Below are 27306 nucleotides of genomic sequence, written 5' to 3'. Positions count from 1 at the left end.
GTCTGTGCTTGTTTCCCTTGCCCAGAATCGGCGTTCCATGGATAGAACCTGCCCCATTAACAACATGATCTCCAAAGCACCGGGGCCCGCGGTTTGAGAGAATTCTGTGTCCGTGTCCATGTCCATGTCCATGTCCTCATCACGCTTGTCACTGCACTGCCGCCGCCGCCGCCTCCTCGCCTCGTTTTTCTGGTCCTGGCTCAGCATAAACTCCACGAGAACGTGCGAGGTGTTTACAATGTTCATGACTGCTGTCTTGAGCTGAGCGGGCTCCATGCTTGCCGTGGTATGGAGTCTGCAGTGTTCACCCAGGAAAAAAGGTGCGAAATGCCGTCTGCCGTCCGTTGCTTTCATGCAGGGAGGGAGGGAGGGAGGGGTGAGGCTGTACCCAGAACCACCTGCGACAATGTTTTTTGTCCCATCAGGCACTGGGATCTCAACCCAGAATTCCAATGGGCGGGGGAGACTGCGGGAACTATGGGTTAGCTATGGGATAGCTACCCACAGTGCAACGCTCCAGAAATCGACGCTAGCCCCGGTACATGGACGCACACCACCGAATTAATGTGCTTAGTGTGGCTGCATACATTCGACTTTATACAATCTGTTTCCCAAATTCGAATTATATAAATTCGGATTAATCCCGTAGTGTAGACATACCCTAATACCTCAAAGTCATTCTTCTTCTCAAAAGAAAGATACCCCACAATCATCACTGATTTCTTTTATTTGGCCTCAACCAGATTGAAAAAATTTTTTAACTGTAATAAATCATCTTAAAAGGTACAACTTTGCATATCAGTCTAAACAGAGGTGCAATATATTCAAAAGTTTATCATAATAGTTATTACCTACTTTCCCTAAACAATAACCAGAAAGTAAAACTAAAACTAAAAGGTGAACCAATTATTTGCTTTTTCTATAAAATGAAATGGCCTATTCAATCTACATCCTCAAAATCTAAAAGGTAAGGTGTAGAAGCTAGTACAGTAGCTGAGAACTGAATTAAATTTACAGCCTTTTCAAGAATTTGCTTCTGATGTCTTTAAAGGAGATTTCGTCTTCTTCTCTACCAAATGCAGCTCTACCTTTGGCTGGTAGATTAAGTTATCAAAGAGAAAACTGGAGAAAAGCAAATGCTCTTCAACTAGCATTGAACTGGGTCTCTGGAGAGGTATAACATTTCCTTAAGAATTTCAGTTCCCATCAGAACAGTCTCTCAAAGACCATTAAGATATAATTGGAGCATTGGAAAAACAGAATGCTTCCCAGTAGTCTCACTACCTCACTGCAAATTCTCTCACCTCTAAAACATACAATGGCACAATTATGTTAATTATTTCTTCTCTATAAGTCATCAAGCAGTTATTGATCAGTGTTAAAGAAAAAGCCTCAAAACATTTGTGCGAAAACTTACATTCAGCACAGACAGTTATTTAAGTCTTTTTTTTTCAGGGAGATAGTTTAGTATCATTTGAAAAAGAATGTCTTTGCTTGAGACTGCAATTTACTAATAGAAAGGGATCATTTCCAGCCTTTCCACTTGCTGCACCAAAAATGTTTGCTGTCGTGATAAGATGAATTATCCTCCTGCAAAACCCTCCTTAAAACTCTCCTCTGCCATAATGGAAAAACTTAACAGCTAGGTTGCTGGCATGCTGATACTTCTGCTATCATGCTGACCAACAGTGTCTCATTGTTTCCTTGTATTTCCCCATCTGTATCCATCTGTTGTCTCTTGTCTTACACTTAGTCTGTAAGCTTTTGGGGGCAGGAGCGGTCATTTTGTTCTGTGTTCATATAGCAACTAGCATTATGGTCCATGAGTAGATGCTATGGTAATATAACAACAACAAACAACAAGATATTTATTTTCCATGTGAGAAATATAAAAACAGAGATTATTAATTAACATCTGGTGTAACAGAGAGCCTTCATTTTCATTTGTTGACATTCATGCTAGTGTACTTTCCAGTCAAACTAGCAAAAAATATGCCAGACCCCTTCAGTCTTGAAAAGGAAATTTGAGTATCACAACCCCAGCAGTCTCAGTTCTTCTCATATGTCACATCTCAGGGAATCCTGGCTGTCAGCTAGCGGTCAACAGCTATTGGACTATCAAAATGGTAAATCCTCCATTAGAAAGTCATATGATACACTGTATGGTTTACAAGGAATTTGTGTCTTTGAACAGAGAGCAATCATTTTGATTCCAGTAAAAACATTTGTGATGTTCAGCATTATTGTTCTGTCCTTTAAAGTGAATGCAGATATTGTATCAGCAATAGGGAAAACATTTGGAAATGGCATATTTTCTTTCCTCTGTAAAAGGAGTTGCATAAAGTCAAACAGTAAGAGCTGCATCTCTAGATGGACCATTAACTACTATGGCCTTAGTAGCCCAAGGAAGCAGAGTCAGTTATGTAATAGAAAACATACAGTCTGGTTAAGGGACTACAGAAGGAACTACAGTAATAGAGAAAAAAAGGGAATTAACTGTTGAGTTGTTCGTCTGATAGAGGGGATGTTGAGTCAGACAGGACCAACCTTGCACAGCTTCAGGGTATTGACTCCAGGGCACTGAAAAGGACATACTCAGAGGGCAAGAACAGTTAACCATTGGCAGACTGGTATGTATGAAAATTAATTTTAAAAGCTTAAAAAAAAAGAGAGAGTCAGAACAAAGATTCACTACAATGGTTCAGAGAAACACAAAGTCCTTTTTCATAAAGTCCACAAAATTGAAGGATATCAGAATTCCACCCACCTATTTCATACATGGAAAGCAAAAGTCTTCTCTTAGCAAAATAAAAGAAAAGTGACATTCATTGAAACCAAATACTAACCTGCCTACCCCGGACCCACACCACTCCCGGAAGGGGCCAACGGACCCCTGCAGGGGCACATGGCTCCGCATGCTGCCCCTCTCTGCAAGCACCGCCCCCACAGGTCTCCCGGCCAATGGGAGCTGCAGGGGCGGTTCTTGCAGGCAGGAGCAGTGTGCAGAGGGAGACCCATGCCCCTCATCCCGCCCCCGGGGCCGCACTGCCTGTTTCCGTGCGCTGTGTGGGGCCGGGGCAGGCAGGAAGCCTGTCTTAGCAGTAGCCCCGCTGCGCTGCCGGAGATCACAATCAACTGGGATATGCTTTAGGATCGACCAGTCGATTGCGATCGACCGGTTGGTGACCCCTGCAGTAAGTGATCACCTGTGAAAAATCTGCTGCAAATGACTTGTCTAACATCACACAGAAACTCTGTGACCGAGGTGGAGATAGAATCCAATTCCCCAAGGCAGCATTCAACTGCCTTAACCATGAGACCATCCCTTCTCTTCCTGCAATCCCCTGCCTCATTCACTACATCCCTTCCAACTTATGCAGCAAATGAGGGCGGGGTAATACAGACAACTGTCTCCTTCAGTACACATCCCAGATTCATGCCCAGAGGAGGTCCATCCTGTGTAGTGAATGAGGCAAGGAACTTGTGGGAAAAATGTGATCACGTAATTACAGATTGTATCATAATACATATACACAAAGCAACCTTACTTCTGGCATTTCCTATCTTTTGAGTGTCTGACTTTGCAACCTTAATAGTGTTGTTTTAATGTAGGGGTTTTTTTGTGTAATTTTGTAGGCTTTTTAAAAAAGCAAAATGAAAAAACACAAATTCCATCATGTGGCATCGTGTCGACATCCACAGGGGTCATCAGCAGGACTGGAACTTTGACGTCCACAACACAGATCTCTGCCACTTGAGCTAAAAGATAGCAGTAGTAGACTGTAATCTTCTATGTGGAACAGAGCTTTCAGACCCTTTGCTAGTGGGTTTCACAGATATTTGCTGACAGCCGAGGAATGCTAAGCCTCAGAAATCTTGGGTTCCATTGCAGCCTCTGGAGGGGAGTGTGCTCTAGTGGGCACAAACATCTCTGCCTGTTTCCCCAAAGCATGACCCCTTCTACCCTGTCCTCTTCAACTTCACCCAGTCCTTATTCTGTCTCTTCCCCACCTCTCACTCCCTTCTCCCAGTCCCTGTCTCCTCACTTAACCAGTCCCAGTCTCCACTCCTAAGGGTCTATCCAATCCGGCTCCTCATCAGATCTGTCTCTTCTCCCTTTTCCATGTCCCACTGGTTCCCAGTCCCAGTCTCCTTGTGGAGTCGGTCCTAGTCTCCCACACCAGACTCCCCATCCCAGTATCCTAGCCCCAGTTTCCATTCCACAATGTGGCTCCTCATCAGTGAAAGTCTTGCTCAGGCCCCTGCAGCCTGGGGCTGGAGCAAGATCAATGTGGACAGAATCTTTGGGGAATTTAGTTGTTAAAATCTAAGAAGTATGTACTGAGCATGTGCAAATGGTGACTTTTCAAAGGCTTATAATTGGCCAAATGTAGGCAGATTTTCGCATTGTCAGCAAAAGGCAAATAATACAAAGGCCAACCCACTGCCAAATGTCAAGTCCCTGCTCCAAACTATAGGGGTGATAGAGCTTTTCAATTAAAAGTAGCGCTGTCGATAATTGCATGAGTTAACTGCGACTAAACAAAAAAATTAATCGTGATTAATCACACTGTTAAACAGTAAAATACCAATTGAAATTCATTAAAATTTGTGGACGTTTTTCTACTTTTTCAAATATATTATTTTAATTACAACACAGAATACAAAGTGAACAGTGCTCACTTTATATTATCATTTTTATTACAAATATTTGCACTGTAAAATGATAAATAAAAATAGTATTTTTCAATTCAGCTCATACAAATACTGTAGTGCAATCTCTATCATGAAAGTGCAACTTACAAATGTAGATTTTTTTTGTTACATAACTGCACTCAAAAACAATATAAAACTTTAGAGCCTACAAGTCCACTCAGTCCTATTTCTTGTTCAGCCAATTGCTAAGACAAACAAGTTTGTTTACATTTATGGGAGATAATGCTGCTCGCTTCTTATTTACAATGTCTTCCAGTGAGAACACGTGGTTGCATGGCACTTTTGTAGCCGGCACTGAAAGGTATTTACATGCCGGCTATGTTCCCTGTAAGCTGCGCGCTTGGGTGGCCACCCAGGAGAGATTCAAGCAGAGCATGCACATCAGGTGCCCCTCCCCCCGCTGCTTTGCAGCCACGTTACTCTGTCTTGCAGCTACAGAGCAGGGGGGAGGGTGAGGGGAGGGTGCTGATGTCAGTGTGTTCCTCTCCCCCCGCCCCTGTACCCCATCTCCGCAGAGCAGGGGAGAGGGGACACAGCCTGGCTCAGAAGGACTCAGAACTGCTGCTGCAGTCTGAGGTCTGAATGGTGAGAGACGGAGTGCCTTTCTTAAAGAGACAGCACACTGCTTCGAGATTTCCCCAGCAGCAGCTCACACAGTCTGTCTGTCTCTGTCTGTTTGTCTCTGTCTCCCCCTCCCCATGTACCCCATCTCCGCAGAGCAGGGGAGGGGAGACAACAGGGCTCAGGACAGAGCAGGAGAGCTTTCAGTGAGTGCCTTAAAGAGACAACGCACAGCATCTCAGAAACTTCCCCAGCAGCCAGAACACACAGTGTCTCTGTGTCACATACACAGTCCCTTTCACACTCACTTCCCAACACATACTTGTATCACTTGAATACTTTCTTGGTACTTCCTAAAATGCACATATATTCTCTTTAATTTTATTCTTTCAAAGTGTGTTATTTTCATGTTTTGATTGGTCTATGCATTTCATAATTTGTATTTCTCTTACACTTAAATTTAATTCTTTGAGTAGTGAGTTCTAAAATGCCTAACCTGTCATGGCTGGAGTAATTATCCCTACAGTAACTTTTTAAATATATATATATTATATCTAGGTTTTTTGTTTCTACTGGTGGCGCACATCCACACCTACCTCGGTGCACATAAAATTTATTCCACACATGGATGGAAAATATTGGAGGGAACATTGCATGCCGAATATGCTAAACAGTCATATGCCCCTTCACCATTCCAGAGGACATGCTTCTATGCTGCTGGTGCTCATTAAAAAAATAATGCATTAATTAAATTTGTGACTGAACTTCTCAGGGGGAGAATTATAGGTCTCCTGCTCTGTTTTACCCGCATTCTGCCATACTTCATGCCATCCTATACTTCATGTTATATCAGTCTTGGATGATGACCCAGCACATGTTGTTCGTTTTAAGAACACTTTCACTGCATATTTCACAAAATGCAAAGAAGATATCAATGTGAGATTTCTAAAGTTCGCTACAGTACTTGACCCAAGGTTTAAAAATCTGAAGTGCCTTCCAAAATCTGAGAGAGACGAGGTGTGGAGCATGCTTTCAGAAGTCTTAAAAGAGCAACACGCCGATGCGGAAACTACAGAACCCAAACCACCAAAAAAGAAAATCAACCTTCTGCTGGTGGCATCTGACTCAGATAATGAAAATGAACATGTGTCGGTACACACTGCTTTGGATAGTTATTGAGCAGAACCTGTCAGATGGTGGTCGAAGCATGAAGGGACATATGAATCTTTACCGCATCTGGCACGTAAATATCTTGCGACACCAGCTACAACAGTGCCATGCAAACGCCTTTTTTCACTTTCAGGTGACACTGTAAACAAGAAGAGGGCAACATTATCTCCTGCAAATGTAAACAAACTTATTTGTCTGAGCAATTGGCTGAACAAGCAGGACTAAGTGGACTTGCAGGCTCTAAAATTTTACATTGTTTTATTTTTGAATGCAGTTATTTTTTGTACATAATTCTACATTTGTAAGTTCAACTTTCCTGATAAAGAGATTATACTACAGTACTTGTATTAGGTGAATTGAAAAATAATATTTATTTTGTTTTTTACAGTGCAAATATTTGTAATCAAAAATAAATATAAAGTGAGTGCTATACACTTTGTGTTCTGTGTTGTAATTGAAATCAATATATTTGAAAATGTAGAAAACATCCAAAATATTTAAATAAATGGTATTCTTATTAACAGCACGATTAATCGCGATTAATTTTTTTAAATCGCTTGACAGCCCTAATTAAAAGGTTACCAGAATTTTTTAACATGGGCAGAACCAATGTCCTTTTCCCTACTAGCCTTATTCCCTCAAGTGGCTGGGCCAGTTTGACTGACGTTCTCCAAAATAAATGCAGTCTTAGGCAGACACTCAGCATGGAAAATTTGAGCCCAAATGGTTAAAGTCTGGCACAGACAGAGCAACTGAAAACAGAATCTTATAAAAGGAATTGTCAAGCAACAGTGTTACAAGGCCTGCCTATGAGATATAGATATATATTAACTAAGGGCTTGTCTACACTGGCAATTTACAGCGCTGCAAATTTCTCGCTCAAGGGTGTGAAAAAATATCCCCCGGAGCACAGCAAGTTTCCGTGCTGTGAAGTGCCAGTGTAGACAGTGCACCAGCACTGGGAGTTACGCCCCTCGTGGAGGTGGGTTTTTTAGAGCACTGGGAGAGCTCTCCCAGCGCTGCACCGCGAACACACAAGGCACGTTAAAGCGCTGCTGCAGCTGTTTCTCCCTTATAACATCTGGCATATTGTACTGTCTTAAATGCCAGGGCTGCTTGTTGAAGGCAATATTGGAATTAAAACAATGTTGCTATTTGTACATAAAAATAATGAAAGTAATAAAAATAATTATTAAATGACACTTGGTTATGAGTCATAATACAGAATTTGTGAACTTCGACTGTTATCCACATACCATATCTGAGCTGAGAGAAATGGCTTGATCTTGCAAACCTCATGAGTAGTCTTGCTTCATGCATAAGCAATGCCTGCTTACTTGAGTAAGGATTTGCAGAATCAAGTCCTTAGGATGTAAACTTAGAGACAATTTTATCACATTGTACAAGTACAGCATTTAATAAAAAAATAATCTTTCCATGGTTATTTTTATTCCATTTCAGCAGCATATATAATAGGACTTTACAAAGGTACATTAAATTACTCAATTGTGTTTAACAAAAAATAATCATCTGTTGAAAACAGAGCACTGCAATTATGTTTCATTAAAATATTGTTAGATTTATAAACATGATACTATTTCTTCTTTCCGGCCCTGATTCAAGAGGATATCCTTATTCAAGACAGCACTTAAACATGTACTCAAAGTTAAGCATTTCCTTACATGCTGTACTGAACAGGGCATGGACTTAAGCACATTTAAGTGCTTTCCTGAATCGGAAATGTCTATATGCATTTATTGGCACTGCTCCTCCCGCTATATTCCCTCCCTCTGCAGTGCAGCCAGCCCCACAAGTTGTCCTTTTGCTTTATTGGTTTATCAGTCATAAGTTGATCCTAAGGGCAGAGACCTCATCTTCCAATTGTCAATTTGTATATTTCTACTACTGGAAAGGGTGTGAATCTCTATGATGCTATATAAATAATAAATAGCTGGAGCTGAGCTCTGGTAAAGTTTGATTGCAGTGATTCCAAACCCTAATGGTATAGCAATTTTAATTACAAAAAGCTATGTTAATTGCAAAAAGCTATGTTAAAGCTAGGTTTTAGTTGCAAAAAAATAGGCAATAATTTCTTAGTTGAGTTTCTCTTTGCAACCTTAAATCTGCCCCTTTTGTGAATATGTGATTAAAAGACCCTACTGTAATATATCATGTACAATCTGCAAAATTTTACTCACGCACTGGGGTGAGGGTTTTTGGTTTTTTTTTTAATTGTTAGTGGTATAAAAATATTATTCATGTTGTCACTTATCAATCATCATTGTAAAGGGCACCGTAAAGGCAAAAACAAGCTCTGGAGAGGGAGAAGGCAGTAATCCAAAAGGCTTTGAAACAAAAAGCAAGGGGGTGGGAGGTTCATCTTTTTAAAACTAAGTGCAATGTTAGCCTGACATTAATGGTAGGAGCTCCAGTTTTAAGAGGGACAGAAAGATGTTTTTTCTATGCAAAATGTTCATCCTCTTCAGATTCTTTTTCAAGCAACAGCAAATTATACTCTGGAGCATGCATGTCCCGAGGCTCACCAAGCCTGGTTGGTACAAGTCCAGGAGGATCAGAAGTCACATTTATCAGTATCTCTGCTCCCCATCACTCTGCCAGTCAGGGCAAAATTTAGAGTTAGGGCTCAATCCTCCAAGAAGCTGAGCACCGTCAACTCCCATATACTTCAGCAGGAGTTGAGGATACTTAAAACATTGCATGGGTGCTCAGAATCCTACAGGATCAAACCCGAAGAGGGAGTCCTGAGTCCTTTAAGTCACAAGGCTCCTAAGGATCATCCTGTTTGCTTCTCCTCAGCCATGTAAGATGCATGCTCAGAAATATGACAGGGCTCCATATTCAAGTCAGACAGCTGGAGATCAAACAACTTTGATTTATTTAAAGAACCATTCACTAAGTCCCGCTAATGTCTAATGCATCTTAAATCTAGCAACATCTACTTTGCTTCTAGTATCCAGTTACAAAAACTGCTCCTTCTCATAGGTATGCTGGATTTCTAAAGAGCCTTTATTTGTGATTACATGAAAACCAGAATATCTGTTATGAGGACTGGCCTTCATTTAGCCTATGGTAAGGTTTGATTCGATTGTTACAGTACCCTTCCCCTACTTTACTGAGGTGGAAAACCATTAATTAAAATTCACAAAACAATTAATCACAGCTCTATAAAGCTGTTGTGTCTCTGCCTGTCACAACCTCTGTATCAGATTCAATTTGTGCAGTCAGGTTCAAAGAATGGTCACATGAAAGGTCACAATTTGATAAAAACCTAACAATGTTTTCACTACCACATAAAGAGAGAGAGAGAGAAGCAGCACATCGTACATCTGTTCTAATTAATTAGAACAAGCCTTCTCATTGAGTCACTAAGTCATCTGTAGCTGTCACTGTGCACTATCAGCTACTTCCCAGGCATTTCCTTCACTGTTTTCATATTACCATCAGGAGACAAATACTTCCGTCATGCACTGGGATAGAAGAAAAGATGTGCCCAGTTAATGGGCCATGAGAATAATGATATGGGATTCAATGAGGAAGCAGATTATTCCAAGCTACAGGGGCCTGGATGATGGAACAACATTCTGCAAAAGTGAGAAATCCTGATTTGTATTAACTCATTTAGACTTGCATTAAAAATAAAGAGGCTGATTCATTTTCACCAGTGGAAATCAAGAATGCGCCTCTGAAGTCAGTAGAACAACACAGATTAAAATCAGTGAGAACAGAATCAGGCCCAAAGGCCTGCCCTTTACATCAACAAATACATCACTCAAATGCCTTTATTACAAAACCTTGGTAACCTATTCTCAGATTTTTTTAAAGCACTGGCTGATTGACAAACTCCTGATTCACTGGTTATCTGCCTATTATTCTTATCGGAGGAAAAATCAGGAATCTGAATTTTATAGCACCTCTCAAGTGAAAGACATGCTAATAAAACACATCAACAATATATAAAAACTGGTAAGATTAATGCTTTTTCTGATTATTTGTCATAGTATACAAGTTTTCATTCTGCAATTACTGAGAATGTGATGACATCACAAAAATAGAATGTTGCACTTTCCCAATTACAATCAACTTTCAACATATTCTCGATGTCCACTACACGCAACAAAAGTAAGGACTTGTTTTCTTGACCTTAACCTCCACTTGTGCACATACATACTCCTGTGCATTTATTTTTCCAGCACTGGAACTTGAATAGATTAGGTTAGATCAGACAGACAAACATGCCAGTGACGTGTTTCAAGAATTTGTGTGCACACGTGATGGAATCTATCACCTCTGTATCCAGGCATTAGTGTTGAGAAAATGCATGCACGCATTGTGTGTGCGCGCACACAAGATTGCACATGTATAAATGGAGGCCAAGCTGAGGTCCCAGTGGAAGTCAGGGCCTAAAACTAATGTAAAACAATTTTGGTAAACAAGTTTATAGAAGAATGTTTGAGTACAAGATGCATTGAATTAATACATCCTCCTTCCCTCATTATTTTTCTGCAATCTGTTTAAGGGAGTAGTCCATTCTTGCACAAGAGTTTTGACCAAATTCTTTTCTCTAACACACACACTGTCAATGAAATCAATGAAAGTTCTGTGCCTTTGGGAATCTATTTGGAAGAGAGGTTTTAAAGAGACATCGTTTGGAAGAGAGGTTTTTAAAATCAAAACAATATTTATTGAAAAAGAGAGAATGTTTTTGGCTTCTCTTTTTTTGTTTAAGTTTAATTGTTTTAGTTTAAAAGTTTAACGTGGCTCTAGAATGCTTCACTCATGAGATATTATCTTTACATCACTTAAGCTATGGTCCTGACAAAAGAGATACAAAACAAATATATAGGCTTTGGGAAAAGAAAAAAGGCAGGGAAACAGGATAATGCTGGCACAGTTATTGCACTGAGGTATAACAGTTTTTTATTAGATGTCCTGCACGTGCCAGCTATTGCTGAGAGTGTCACTGAGGTTGTGTTCAAGGTGTAAAAAAAACCACTTGATACACTTAAGCTGTTTATCACACAGGCAATATTTAAAGCTTTAACTATATAAAATCTGAAAACTTTCAGTTTCAAAGTTGTTCGGGTTTTTGTTGTTTCCATTCCCCACCCCTTTATGGTAAAAGTGATACTGCTGCATAGAAAGAGACCATCTATCTACCCAGCTAAATACAGTAATTATTTAATTAAGAAATACAATCCAAAAGTAAGTAGAGCTAGTTCAAGTCTTAATTCCTGAATCCTTAAATAACAATCAATCCATCCCTCCTCTGCGTAAACAAACAGTTACAGTGAAAGTTACAGAAATACCATGCAAATCACATTCTGTTCAGGTCACTACTTTGCCTTTCACTGCAGTTTGTAGAAACAAAGTTTTTTAAAGTTATGAAATTTCACCTGTACACCTCACTGTTACTGACATGTCATGTCGCATCAGCTTCAACAAATTCCTATTAGTGCCTGACAACTTCAAGCGTATACAATGCACTGTGGATTATAAACATTATGTAATGCAATCAATCTATTTTTCTTTACTTTTTTCCATGTCATATTCCTCTTCCATTTCAACAACTGCTCCTTTCCTCTAAGCAGGATGACAAGAGCACAGTTGCCTTTATTACTACTATCCATGTTATTCTTATATGCAATGTTGTTGTAGCTGTGTTGGTCCCAGGATATAAGCGAGACTAGGTGTGTGAGGTAATATCTTTCGTTGGACCAACTTCTGTTGGTGAGAGAGACCTGCTTTTGAGCTTACACAGAGCTCTTCTTCAGCTCGAAAATGTTTCTCTCTCACCAACAGAAGCTGGTCCAATAAAATATATTACCTCACCCACCTTGTGTCTGGTTATTCTTAGGCAGTCCTGAAGGGGGTATACTTGCACAAAGCAGTGCTTGTTCTCCATAGAAACAGGGTGCTTCATCTCAGGATCATGTTTAGCTTCTACTAGACTAAGAAGTATTTTAATTTTTGTCTACTCTGGTCCCATATTTAAAGATCAGAAAAGAAGGGGGAAAGGGTCCTGAATCTAATCCCCCTCAGCTTTCCAAAAAGGTTATTTGAATACATTTATGCAAAAATCACCATCCTGGCTATTGCTCTGTGTTTGTATGTGCGCGCACATCCAGAAATGCAAAACACACACACACACACACACACACACACAAAATCATAGCATTACAACAAGTGAATAGTTCCAGCTAAAGATGCAAACAAGATGACACTATGTGCAATTTAATACACAATGCAAGTGATCAAGTATCATAAATCTCACTGTAAAAATCATAAATCTCACTCTGCATGGCTACCAAGTTTTCATTTAAAAATCAGATTCACGTGAAAGACACAACTCTGTAAATCAACAGCAGCAGACCTCATAGTGTAAGCCATGCCCATTTATCAGAGCCATCCATTTCATGCTAACCTCATACCATGGTAACAGTTGGCAGCACACATGCAGCAGTCAGTTGTGATTTACAGTGGGTTTTGCATTCCTGTTAATATTTTTAATCTGACACTGCATTGTCAAATAATGCACCTTTGACAGCATGTATGTATAGAATGCGTGTGGAAGAGAACCGTCACTTGATGTATATTTAGGGCCCTTCATTTTTGGTTTTTACTGAAAATCTCTGAAAAATTTCCATGTTTTGAAAAACCCAGTATTTGGATTTTTCTAATTTCTACCCAGATTTTGTACCTGCCTGAACTTCCCGGACCCGGTGCCATGGCCACTCTTAGATTCCCTGCTGACCTCCTCAGCATGCCTGTGCCGGGGAGAGTAAATGCTGGTTGGTGGCTGCTGCTGCAGCTGTCCAGTGGAGGAGCAAAACAGGCAGGGAGACTGCTGAGACCACCAAACACTGCAGTGAGAGGCTGCAGGGAGAGGAAGGCTGTACCTGTAAGTACTGGCCCCCTCCTGGCCCCAGGCTTACCTCTGTCCAGCACCCCTTTCTCCCCCGCCCACTGCCACTGTATCAGGCACCCCTTTGCTCCCACTGGGTGCCCCCATGAGTTCCAGGAGCATCCTCCCAACACACGTGCTGCCACCATGAGTACTGGACATGCCCCTCCTCCCCTGCTCCCCATCCCCTTGATAGCCACTGCGAGCAGCTAGGTCCAGAGATCTGTCACTGCCTGGAGAGGAACCCCAGGGCACAGAACCCCCTCCTGCTCCCAGGATGGGAACAGTGGAGGGGATGGAGCTGAGGAGCACCGAGACACACTGGAAAAACTGCTGCAAGCCTGTGCCCTCAGGCTTTTGGAATTCACACTGAAGACCCTTATATCAAGTGTAACTGCACAAGTCACCAACCGTGAATTGGTTTAGTTTTAAACGCAGTTTTATTTTTGTAGTGGGAATTAGATACACACACAAACTTTTACTGTTATCTATTTGTTGTTTTTGTTCTGTCCTCCCATCCCCAATATTAAACCTCATATTCACCTAGAAAACTGCTAAGTTAATTTTCTGCACTTATTTTCACCCATTTTTTAATTTTTGAAATAACTATCAACACATTCCTCAGAATTTAAAAAGAAATAATAACCAGAAACCAAAAGGCTTATGCATACTGTGTAGAAACAGACACACAATAATTTACCACTGCCTCTTTCACAAGCAGCACCCTAAATTACCTGAATTCATTTTGATGTATTTCAGCAATTTTCTTTTCCAGCTTCTGTGATTGTTTGGGAAAAATCTTGAAGTCGCTAATGTAATTGTCTGGGTGTTCATCAGGATCATAATCACCGAGCTCAGCTGGACAGGTTAAAAAACAAAACAAAGCAGCAGAATGAGTTAAATTAAAGAGTAAGTTAATGACAGAAAACAGAGACAGTGAATGCATGTGTCCTCCTGTAGATCAACCTCCATATGTCATTCAGAAAGTTGCCAAATTTAGTAAGAGTTCAATAAACTGTATTTCCAAAGGAAAGCAAACTTGTTGCATTCATAATTAAACTAAGGCTACAAAATATCTGGAGAGATTCATTCTAGTCTTTGAGAAATGTGCATTACTACTAGGGGATCACAAACTCCTCCCCATCCAATAAATTAATTTTAAAGTACAGTTTGCAGTTTATTGATTATAAAAGGTAATTGAAAATCATTATTTGGTGATAACATGCTCTGAAAAATATATATAGTTAAAACAAACATCTTCCCTTCATCACTCTGTTGACAAGCAATTTCATTAAACAGACCAAAACACTCTGAACTAGATTCTCCTCTCACCTATTCCAGTGTAACAACACTGAAATAGATCAGTTTAAACCTGCCCTAGTACAAGCACAAAAGCTGTGCTCACTAACATTAGTGAATTTGCACCAGTTTATGGCAACGGTGAATTTGGCCAACTGACTTCGATGGGAGCTGTTGGGTGTTCAGCTCTTTAGAAAATCAGGCCACTTATTTAAGTGCCTAAATATGGATTTAGAAGCCTAGTATTAGGCACATATTTTTAGCCTTGTTGGCCTTTGCTATCAAGCTCTGGGCCTCATTCTGGCTTTGGATATACTATACATGAGGGACAATGCTCCCTAATGCAGCAAAAGCTGCATGTACTAATCTGGAGGCAGAATATACAGCCTCTTTTTCCAAACCTTTATATACTCCTGCTGATCTTGCTAATAGGGTTGCCAACCCTCCCGGTTGGCCGGGAGACTCCTGGTATCGGGCTCTATCTCCCAGAGGCTATTGAAGCCAAAACGGGAAATTTTAGGCCGCTAAAAGTACGGCAGCACAGCGGGGCTAAGGTAGTCTCCCTACCTGCCCTGGCTCCGCGCCACTCCCAGAAGTGTCGACATGTCCGGCAGTGGCTCCTAGGAGGAGGTGGAGCCAGGGGTCTCTGTTCGCGGCCCCTGCCCCGAGCGCCGACTCCGCAGTTCCCATTGGCCGGGAACGGGGAACCATGGCCAATGGGAGCTCTGGGGGTGGTGCTTGCAAGCAGGGGCAGCACAAAGAGCCGTCTGGGAGACTAAGAGTTGCTACCAGACATTTCGCCACTTCCAGGAGCCACCAGAGGTAAGTGCCGCCCGGTCGGAGCCTGTACTTGGAACCTCCTCCCACACCCCAACCACCTACCCCCTCCCACACCCAAACTCCCTCCCACAGCCCCCACCCTCTGCCGCACCCCAACTCCCTTCCCCGGCCCTGAGACCCCTCCCACACCCAAACTCCCTCCCAGAGCCCGCACCCCGAACCCCCTCCTGCATCCCAACCTCCTGCCCCAGCCCTGAGCCCCCTCCCACACCCAAACTCCCTGCCCCAGGCTCAGCCCAGAGCCCCCTCCCACACTGTGAACCCCTCGGCCCCACCGCCCAGCCCAGAGCCCGCACCCCATCCCTGTCCCAGCCCAGTGAAAGTGAGTGAGGGTGGGGGACAGCGAGTGATGGGGGGCTGGAGTGAGCAGGGGCGGGGCCTTGGAGAAGAGGCATGGCAGAGGCGTGGCCTTGGGGAAGGGGCGGAGCAAGGGTGTTTGGGTTTGTGCAATTACACAGTTGGCAACCCTATATGCTAATCACTTAGAAATTATTGTGAAGGACATTATTAAAAACCCTAAGGCAAGTAGTAAACAAAATTGTAAAGAAATTGAGTTATTTACTAGGAACAACATAAAGGATAAGAGAAACAAGTGTCACTTCTAAAAATATTACCAAGATTTTAAAAAGATTATTTCAAAAGAGAAATCAACTGAGCTCTTTTTCCTCATACACTATTTCACCACTCATTCATGTGGGCAAAAAATTGGCATTTACATCACAGTACTACCCCTCTTTTTATATAGGCCTATCCCCTTCCTGGTGTTTGGCCACTTCCTGGCATATGCAACAGGCAGTAGGGCAAATGTAATTATCAGAGTCCTCCAATCTGATGGTAGAATTTGGTGATGTACTTCCAACACATCACTGCTGCCAAATTACTACAGCACAATGTATGCCTACATATCGGGTATCTGTGCACACAAATTTCCAGATAGACATCTAACTAGCAATCTGTATGTGCAATCATATAATTGCCTGCACCAATATAAGGATCCAGTTACGTATCCAAGTTTTGCATGTGTACCTCCGGTTTCAAAATTTGGCCCTAAAAGTCAGGTCAGTACAGAACAGCCAGGGAGAACCTATTCTAGCATTTTTAAGTTGGTGTCAGGAATTTCCAGCATCGCCAATATTTCTGGAATGTCATTGTCATACTCTGTTTCCCTCATGCCCATTCCTCAGTTAACACAGACACAAACAGGCTACATCTTATAGTGCTCATTAGCTTTTCTAAAACTGACTTAGTACAGCCTTTGATTGGCCACCAAGGAGTAAAGGAAATGAGGATGGTACTCCAATCACCTAGAGACTGAGACCCCATCACCATGGTAATCTACTTGTCTCCCTCTTCCCTGGGGTCCCACTATCATTCAGATCTCCTTTGTTTCAAGGTGGAAAAATGCAATCTGAACCACTGCCCTGGAATCAATTAACTTTTATCTTTTGTTTCGTTCATATGGAATTGAATATGTTTATATTCAGAAATATCAAGGAACAGAACCTTGATTTCTTTTATAGCTAGAGCTGAGTACCATACATAAAGTACTGTATATTCTCATATAAAAACAAAACAGGATTAGTTTGCTTTTTTCAATGTCCTAATTTGTTGCTGGTTTCTTACACTTCTGAACCTCTTACATTTTTGAAGCACATGTCAAAGTTTAGAGAGAGAGTGACATAAGGACAAATGGCTTACTATTTTTTATACCCGATTCTGAAATACGCTTCTAAACCCTTTGCTGTTTATATTGAATACCACTCTCAAGGTGCTGAAATAATTCACAGTGTGCTGTGGGTTGTACTTACCTTGGATAATACAGGCACCCAGGTAGGCAGCATCAGAAAAAGAGCACAGCAAACGACCATGGAAAATGTCCCTTTTTATTTGTAGATACAAAAGATATCTGCAATATATTTTAAAAAAAGCACTTTAGAGTAAGAGTGAGGTGGCCCCGTTGTGAGAGCTTTTCATGTTGTATTCACTTTATCACCAAGACCCCATCATTGTGGTCAACTATTCTGGGTCTTTCACTTGCTGCATGAAAGGCAGTGAAGAGGAATGGGAAGGAAGGTATGACCTGTAAAAAAACTAGACTACTGACAAGAAGAGAGCTGTTGACTTCCCTCTGGAAAAATATAATTAGGAAAACAAGAGTGACAGTACTTTACTGAGAGAATGACGAAGAGCACAATATAAAGTGAACCCTATTGTAAATTTAGTTTTGACACTTTAATTTGACATTAAATTTAATGTCAAAAATCTATGTTAGCTTAGAGAAAAGGTGTTTGTGGGTATGTCATCACCTTTCAGAATGTTCATCTGAGCAAACTCAAACTTCTGAAAACCAGGAAATGAAGTGTAAAAGTTGCCCATGCAACCTTAACTCTGCCCTTTTTCAGCAATGTCCCAATATGCCCAGTTTATAAAAAATACCTTTATTCTGGCAACCCCACAGTTACTGAAATATACATGCTCTTCACCTCCTTTTACAAGCCATTCACTTTCACCCACAGGATTCTAACTAACACTATTTAAAGGACAAAGTGGGGAGAGGGAGATTGCCCGTGCCATGTTCACCAGAACGTCTGGTAGGTCACTGCCTCTTAAGTCACTAGTTAGACTCTGCAAAGTGAGCAGAACATGATGCCAATGCAGGCCACCTCTCTCTACCCAAATCAGACTGTAATCAGCAATCCCTATGTCCTCGTTTACTCCTTGCTCTCCCACAAACTACTGCAACCTCATGATCCAGGAATCACCCAGTATCCACACACTGGCAACCCTGGCAGCACACACATTTATCTTCCGTCAGCGGTCAAGGTACTGTGCTGTCAATTCCAAATCTCCACACTGTGCATCTCGGGAAACACCACATTACTTCCTGATCTTGGGGCAGATTAGCCACTTGGGTCCACTTCCAAGACAAGTAAAATACAGATTTTCTCAAACCACCAATCCAAGGTTTTTCTACCACACATCCTCATGTCCCACCCACTCCACAGCCAGAACTCCTCTCCCTGTTCCTTTCCCCACCCCCACCTCGTCCTCACCACCTGACACAATATTGGTCTCCAGCTCCTCTCCACCCAATGTAACAAAAATTTTCATTAGACCACCTGACTATTCTGCTGTGTTCACAGTAAACCTCCCTATAAAATAAATATATTATAACAGACACCACTTGTAGCAAGCATCATGAATTATTAGATCGTCATTGCACAAGGTTACAAAAGTTCCAACTAGAAACATCAGTGACAGGGTAATCACAAGGGGAAATGGCATTGGCACATTCCCTCAAACTACCCAGGTAACCAAAAAGCAGCTGCCTAAAAAAGACTTTTTTTTTATTGGTGCAAGCACAATTACAATCCTTCCACACTACACATCTAAGCAAGTGAACATGTTCTTGAATACTGATCTCAGTTTTGATCCCCCAGGGATTTAGTGAATTCCAAGCACTACCTTGGGTAACGCTTGACAGATTGAGACCATTTTGACCCATATCATATCAATAGTTTGATCTCTAGCGCTGCACAAAAATCCCCACCTAGAAACTTTTTGAAAAATGACTTTTTTTCAGGGCTCCACAACCCCTACCTCAAATAACTCAATGTTTGGCTTACTAACCTTATCCTCCAACCTCCTGAGGCACACCAAATTTAAAAGGAATCTGACTAAGCATCTATATTTTAGAGGACTTGGAAAAGTTGACTGTGACGGGTTAGACTACCCTTCTGGGATGCCACCGGATGTACTGGGATTTCACTGAGCTTGCCTGCTCCACTAGCCTGGGCTCCCTCTCCCTGTTTTGCTGAATTATGCTCTCCGGCCTCTGGCAGCACACACACACAGGTAGGAACACAGCAGCTGTAGAATCACACAGCATCTGCAAACAGTTCTCTCTGGGAAGACTCAGCTAGGAAATCACCCAGCACTCAAGTGTTTCCCTCTGGAAAGTACATCCAAAATAATATTGTCTTGCTCTATAGATAAATCCATACAATGTAAGTTCATAAATTTGCCCCCTCCCTCAATGTGGAGGAAGATACACACAACTTCTTGCCCCCCCCCCAAGTTAGTAATTGCACAAACTGGGTTTAATAATAAACAAAAAAGTTTATTAACTATAAAAGGCAGATTTTAAGTGATTATAAGGGATAGCAAACAGAACAAAGCAGATTACACCAAGCAAATAAAACAAAACATGCATACTAAGCGTAAGATCTTAAAGAGACTGGCTTCAAGAAGTAATTTCTCACACTAAATGTTGTTTTGGGCAGGAGGCAGAGTTTCTGTAGCTTAGAGTTCCAGTTATTTCTCTTTACAGACTAGACTCCTCTGCCTCAGTCGGGACTCAGCCCTTACCTTTCTCACTGCTCAATTCCTTTGTCTCTTCAGGTACGTTCAGCAGTCTTTCTTCTTGGGCAGGAAGGCAATGGAGAAGAGTCCTGTTTGCCCTACTCCCCAGCCTTAAATAAGATTTACATAAGGCGGGAATCTTTTGTTTCCCAGAGATGACTTCCCCCTCCTTTTAGTGGTAAATTACTAGAAGTCCAAGATGGTGTTTAGTACCAGGTGACAGGACCACCTGACCCAGTAGTGTCACAGCTATGTCCCAGGATGCCTCTCAGGAAGGAGAGAGATTAGTATCTTTAAAGTCTTATTGTTTCTTCCTAATGGCCCACCAAAGCCGATGGCCTGTTGTCTGGTGGGTGTCTCCCAAATACACCCCCAGTTGTAATTGTTACATAGTCAATATTTCTAATTTTAGATACAGAAATGATACATGCATACAAATTGGATAATCATATTCAGTAAATCATAACCTTTCCAATGATACCTTACAAGACCCATCTTACATAAAATATATCTTAGGCCATATTCATATCATAAGCATATTTCTATGAAGAACATGGGGTGTAATGTCACACTGACCTTTAAACTGAAGTTGTGATGCAACCTTAACAGCACCACTATACTATACACTGGTTAGAATACTCACTTGTTATCTGAAACGCAATAATAAATTGTTAGTTTGTGTGGACCAACCCATTCATTTAAACACTGGCTGCATTATGGAATCTCTCTCTCATAATACTACAGATAGTAGAAATAACATCCGTGATGAACACACTGGCTCCTGCTGAAATTCTCTCCTTTAGCTCTACAGAATCTGAGACAAACTTCCAAGCAAAGCTGAGAGGCCTTGGGGCAGAAGTGGGCAATGGGGCACCTGATTGTGAGAGTTTCCCCACCCCCCTCAGAGCTGCTCACATTAGAACAGAACTGATGAAAAGGACACAGTCACCTTCTGTTGGCTACACCACAGACCAGCACTGAACACCAGAAGCAAGAAGAGAGGCATTGCTTTAGGGACATTTCTCTAAGGGACAGGAACTCAAGTTCAGTACCACCAGCAGCAACAGATCATCTTGGAGCTCAGCTGAGCTCCTTGCAGCTCCATTTGAGCACAGCTGCAGGAAGCTAATCAGTCAGGAGGGATTTTTGGAAGGTCTATGTACTACTGGAATCCTTCAAGACTTGCATTGACTATGCTTGGTCCACTCCCACCTTCACCTGCATGGGCAGCTTATGGAAATGGACCTCCTGGGCCCCTAAGGCAGCATTGTCAACAGACATCCTGGCAGAGGTCTCTGTTTACATGTCTAGGTTATCTGGCTATGTATTTACCCCATATAACCTGTGCCAAGCAGTCTTGCCTGTAAATCTGTAATGAACTCTCGAATGGAGCATGACTCAAAGGTGTTAAGTCTTCCACCACTGTGCAGCCTCCTTTCCCCAGAACACAGACTATTGCTAAATATTAAATCAACAGAACATTATATCCCTCTTCAAGCAAATAAAAAGGTCACTTTTCAAGAAGTCCCTTTGGTGTCTTACAGTGTTGGATGTTTCCGTAGGAATCGTGTCCCTGAGAGGCTTCATTTACTCTCGCACTGCTCTCTACTATTTATTTTTGTCTGTCTCACTGATGTAATCTTTGTCAAGACACAGCTCACTAATCCATTTTAAACTTGACGCTACTGGAGCACAGGTGGTTCCCATGAGAAAAAAATGTGTTCCACCTTAGTGAATTGAAGGCCTTGGTGAAACGAAAAATCCTTAATCTGCAATGACAACATGCTAAAAGAGGTTGCGGTAGAACCACATCGGGGCAAACCAGCAGTTTCAAAGCTTGTATCTTTTAATCATCCTCTCCAGTATGTAAATCAGTCTGCACAGCCCTGGCAATAATCTCAACTCTGGGAACAAACTTGGGAAAGCGTGTTCACCGTCTAGTGAGTAACAAAACAAATCCTATGAAAAGGCAGCTCATGGGTTCATCACAGCACTTGCTAGCCAATACTGAGGCAAACAGATCTGCTCTTACACTGCAGGTTCATGGTTTCTGAGTCTGAAGGTGGGTTAAAGTGTGAGATAATACTGGAACCAGCAAATGGTGAGCAGAACTCTGGAGAAGCGACATTAATCATTTAGTCCTGGCCTGCACTAGGCATACTTCTGATTGAGAACAAAAGGTACACACACTTTCAGAATACAGCACAGGAACAGAGATAATTAAAACAACCATCTTCTCTTGTAGTATCATCTGCAGTTGACACACTGACAGCAGTTGATCCCATTAAATTACATTACTGCACACAATGGTCAATAATATGTGCTATACACAGAAATCATCCAAAACTGCAAATTCCTTAGCCAACCACTTACACCTAATAGTGTCCTGTAGCATTTCTCAGGCAAATAACAAAGAAATGGTAGAAGTGTTATGTTTAAGAAAGTTAATATACACTGGATTATTTAGGGTTGACTTAGAATTGTATTAATGGAACCAAATGTTATTAAAATAGCAATGTTTTAGCTAATTACATCACTTTTAATGCAAATGGGGAGAGGGAAAAGGCTTGCACTGTAAAGGAAAGAAAAACACAGTATTTTCTGCCTGTACTGCTCCATTATGGGGCGCAAAACACGGACTGTCTAGGCTCTTCCATGTTTTAGGCACCCTCGTCCAGAAAAACAACCCCAAACACCTACATGTACCTGTATTAGTACCCAAAAACTGACCTACAAATGAGTGAACTATCTTGCCATAGCAGTGAAAATTTGCCATGCTGCACCTAGTGAATAAGATGTTGCTGTGCCACTTTAGGTCAACAGCAGCAGCAGCATTTCTAGGGCAGCTGGAAAGTTAACCCCATTTTTCATATGCATTCCTGTAGATCTACATAGAGGGAAAGGGAGTGGACGAGTGAGTGCAGTATGTCTAAGCAAACAGTCTGGGCAATTTTAATCTCATGAACAGCAATATCTTTATTATACTTGATTGTCTACAACAAATTTAAACAAGACAAACAAAAACATGTGTGTGCTCTCTACTTTCCCAAAATAAAATCCAGACAGACAGCTTTAAAATCATGTAATTCATTTAGGTCTTAAGTGTGGAAGACTGTGGTCAGTAACTCCAATGAACTCTGTATTCAAAGATTTCCTGTTATAAAATTATAGCTGTATAGCCACCATTAATCAAAAACTCTGGTCTCTAGTCCTATAAGGTTTGGGGGGGGGGGGGGAGAAGAAACTTCAGAGCATCCGTGACAGCAAATGTCTGATTTTCTGTTAACATTACCAAAAATAAGTAATGAATGAACTGTACAATAAAACAGAACCCTTATTTTATAAATTAATTGAGTATTGAGGAGTTCATAAAATTGAACATTTCAAAATTACAATAGGTATGCTGCCTAAATTGCAGTATGATGCACTTCATCGCTTTCTTCTTGTCCTTTAAACCACTGCAAATGCAATGCACTGAAGGCATCGAAATACGAAGAGATGTCAACTTGTTCTTATCGCTGTTATGATGAGATTTTTTTTCCAAGTCAAGAAAAATGGTTCATATGACTGGCTGCTCATAAGATTGGTGTTCATAAAATTGAGGTTCTACTGTACCCCCATTTTATTACTATAACCCTAGTTGCAATATAAAGTACTAATATTAATTGAAATCTTTTCTGGCACCAAATCATTACCATGATTCCTATAAACATAACAAGATGTAGGAGAAGCAGGGGGGACGGGGTGTTTGTCTGCTTGTTGCTTTTTTGTTGATTTGTTTGGTTTGGCTGGTTGGTTGGTTTGGTTTTTTGCTTTTTCTGTAGTAAAACAATGTTGTTTATAACGATCCTAAAAGAAAACACAGCAAATATTTGAAAACTTCTGAAAGGGCAAAAGTTGTATATAAACAAACACAAAATAAGTATCTCTAACAACTAGTGTGAGTCTATTTCTTTCTGTTTCATTTAAGTCATGTGAGTTGTTGGCCCTAAAATGAGCTGCTTTAAAATATAACTTTTATTGAAGTGCCTAATGAGTAAAAGCTTTTCTCAAGCCACTTTACAGAATGTACACTGCCTCAGAAGCAAAAATAATTACTGGATGGGGTGTGCAGAATACAAGATCACAAGAACATACAATTGATATTAATCAAATCTAGTATTTGCATCTCAAGATCTGCACAAACATATGCTACTGTTCTATTCCTTGTATACTGATATGACCCTCTTCCAATAATAAAAAAGTAATAAAAACAGTATTTTTCCTGATGTATACATTACAGATACCGAAGTAACAAGAAGCAACATCTAGAGTCAGTAGCACAGTCTACTGTTTCTCTCTACTAACAGATTTCCCCTAATCTCAGTCTGTCCAAACATCTATCTCTAAGTACAGTGTGTTACAGTTCCCATGAACAGATAGCTTTTAGATTCCTATTAAAAATTTGTGGGTTTGATATCTTGAAAGCCAGATTGTAATTGCCCCTCCTCTATGCTTTCTATCTGAATGATGAGTAAGTACATTATTTTGTCTGATACAGAGTTGGTAAAAAAAATTGTCAAAATTTTATTTTGTAAGCCGGTTGAAAAATAGCAAAAAAAATGTTTTGAAATTTTGAAAAACAATCTTTGCAAAAAATTTCTAAAAATGTCCACCAGTTTTATTTTCATAACACATCTTCCCTTTTCTTCACATCTGCATGCAAAACCAAATCAATTTCTTCTTTTTTTGGAACATCAACAAAAAATAAACATTCGTATTAGGGTTTTTTTTTTAATCTAAAAGTAGTTAATTTTTTTCTAGTACTGGGTATACCTAGTACTAGACTCATGTCATAATTTTGCAGATCTCTAAATCTCCCCATTGTAGGAGAGAGACTAATTAATCTAAATGTTTGCTTTTTAATGCAAAGAAGTGTTTCTTTTAATTGAAGCAAACAACGAATACCATGCTTTATCATCAATTTTGGAATGAATGATCATTTCTACTAAATTTCATTAAACTTTCAGGATTCACAAATAAACCAGCAGTCACCACAATACTCACAGTTACCATGATTAATCATAAAAATAGTTATTGGGGTCCAGCCTACACAGAGACTTGAGGGAATAGGGCCCTGTCTGCCTCCCAGCTCCCTCTATGAACCCTCATGGCATCCTTGGACCTTGGTCTGGGGGCTCAGAAGCATTGTGTGCCCACTATTCCTCACCTGCCCCAAAGCAAGTGAGGTGGGTGTGGATAGAACCTTGGCTCAGGCCCACCCCCCAAAGCACCAGCCAACTTAGCTGAGCTACTATGGGGTGGAGCGTTACTACCCTTCAGAGCAAGGGGGAGCAGGACAGGAATCATACCTCAGAGTTATGATTCTCTTTGTGTTGGACTTTGAACACAGCTATGCACAACCTCTTACACGGAGTAGATCACATCAGTGCAATCTAGCCATTTGTGTGTAATTTGAGTAGCTCTACTTTTAACTATTTATATCAGCAGCAGCATTTTAAATTCTCAGTAGGCAGTTCTATTTGTCCCCCCCATCCCCTCAGATTTAGAGGAATTGTCTTACTTTAATCCAACTTTTGAAGCTCTCTCTTAGTAATCCCAGTATAGAACCCCTCTTTTGTTTTCACTGAGGTTTTACTCAACCTCACAAAATTGCTGGATTCCTTTGACTGCAAGATCCCATTCTTGAAATCAGGATTGGTTCACAGATTCAAAAATTACAACGCCAGAAGGGATCATGGTGATCATCTAGTCTGACCTCTTGTACAGGCCATAGAACTCCCCCAAAATAATTCCTAGAGCATATCTTTTAAAGAAAAACATCCAATCTTGGTTTTAAAATTGTCATTGATGGAGAATCCACCACACACTTGGAAAATTATTCCAGTGGCTAATTACACTCTGTTAAAAAATTACATCTTACTGCCAGTCTGAATTTGTCTAGCTTCAATTTCCAGCCATTGGATTGTGTTATACCTTTCCCTGCTAAATTGAAGAGCCTATTATTAAACATTTGCTCCCCAGGTAGGTACTTACAGACTGTCATCAAGTCACCCCTTAACCTTCGCTTTGTTAAACTGCATAGCAATATGCTCAAGGAGCTCAATCTATAAGACATGTTTTCTAATCTTTCAATCATTCTAGTGGCTGTTCTCTGAACCCTCTACAATTCATCAACATCCTTCTTGAATTGTGAACACCAGAACTGGATACAGTATTCCAGAAACAGTCACACCAGTGCCAAATACAGAGGTAAAATCTTCCTACTCCTACTTGGGATTCCTTTGTTTATGCATCCAAGGAGTGCATAAGCCCTTTTGGCCACAGAGTTGCACTGGGAGCTCATGTTCAAATGATTATCCACTGCAACCCCTACATCTTTCTTAGAGTCACTACTTCCCAGGATGGAGTCTTCCATCTTGTAAGTAGGGCCTACATTCTTTGTTCCTAGATGTACACATTTACATTTAGCTGTATTAAAACTCACAGTGCTTGCTTACACCCTGCTTATCAGGCGAACCAGATCGCTCTGTAGTGACCTGCCCTCTTCATTATTTACCACTCTCCTAGTTTGTGTGTCATCTGCAAACTTTAACAGGGATGATTTCATATTTTCTTCCAGGTCATTAATAAAAATGTTAAATAACATAGGATCAAAAACACACCCGTTTGATGATGATTCTCTGTTTACAATTACATTTTAGATCTACCAGTTAGCCAGCTTTTAATCCATTTAATATACAATGTTAATTTTACATCTTTCTAGGTTTTTTAATCAAAATGCTATGCAGTCCCAAGTTCAATGCCTTACATAAGTCTAAGTATATTACATCAACACTATTATCTTTATCACCCAAACTTCTAGTCTCATAAAAAAAAAGATATCGTTACTTTGACATGATCTATTTTCCATAAACCCATGTTGATTATCATTAATTATACTACCCTCCCATAATTCTTTATTAATCAAACCCCTTATCAGCTGCTCCATTTTCTTGCCTAGGATCAATGTCAGACTGACAGGCCTATAACATCCTGTTTATCCTTTTTAAATGTTGAAACAACAACATTAGCTTGCTTCTAGTCTCCTGAACTTCCCTGGTATTTCAAGACTTATTGAAAAATTAACATTAATGGTCCAGTGAGCTCCTCAGCCAGCTCTTTCAAAACTCTTGGATGCAAGTTATCCACACCTGCTGATTCAAAAATGGATGCAAAGAGTGTTATCATATGATACAACCACATCATCTGGTTGCTTTTAACTACCTCCTAGCACAATAGGGCCCTCAACTGGTTGAGGTCTTTGGGAACTAACTCATTATAAATGTTAGATAATAATACCACCACCATAGGAACATTTCAGCTAAGGGCAAAACTCACCTATGTTACCACAGAGGGGCTCTTTAATGCATATACTGCAGTTATTTGGCACACAG

General features: G+C 40.7%; 1 protein-coding gene across 1 annotated transcript in view; it reads right to left on the bottom strand.

Annotated features, from left to right (window-relative positions):
* The window catches only part of FRMD3 (FERM domain containing 3), a 250616-nt gene that overhangs the window by 89110 nt on the left and 134200 nt on the right, over nt 1-27306 (bottom strand). Inside the window, exons 5-6 of the mRNA XM_065406507.1 lie at nt 17317-17414; nt 14104-14227 (exon numbers count right to left, since the gene is read on the bottom strand). Coding sequence (XP_065262579.1) covers nt 14104-14227; nt 17317-17414 — 222 coding nt within the window. The remainder of the gene's footprint in view (nt 1-14103; nt 14228-17316; nt 17415-27306) is intronic.

This window comes from Emys orbicularis, chromosome 6 (genome assembly GCF_028017835.1).
Source record: "Emys orbicularis isolate rEmyOrb1 chromosome 6, rEmyOrb1.hap1, whole genome shotgun sequence".
NCBI classification, from domain to species: Eukaryota; Metazoa; Chordata; order Testudines; family Emydidae; genus Emys; species Emys orbicularis.
This window is presented reverse-complemented; position numbering and strand designations above follow the sequence as displayed.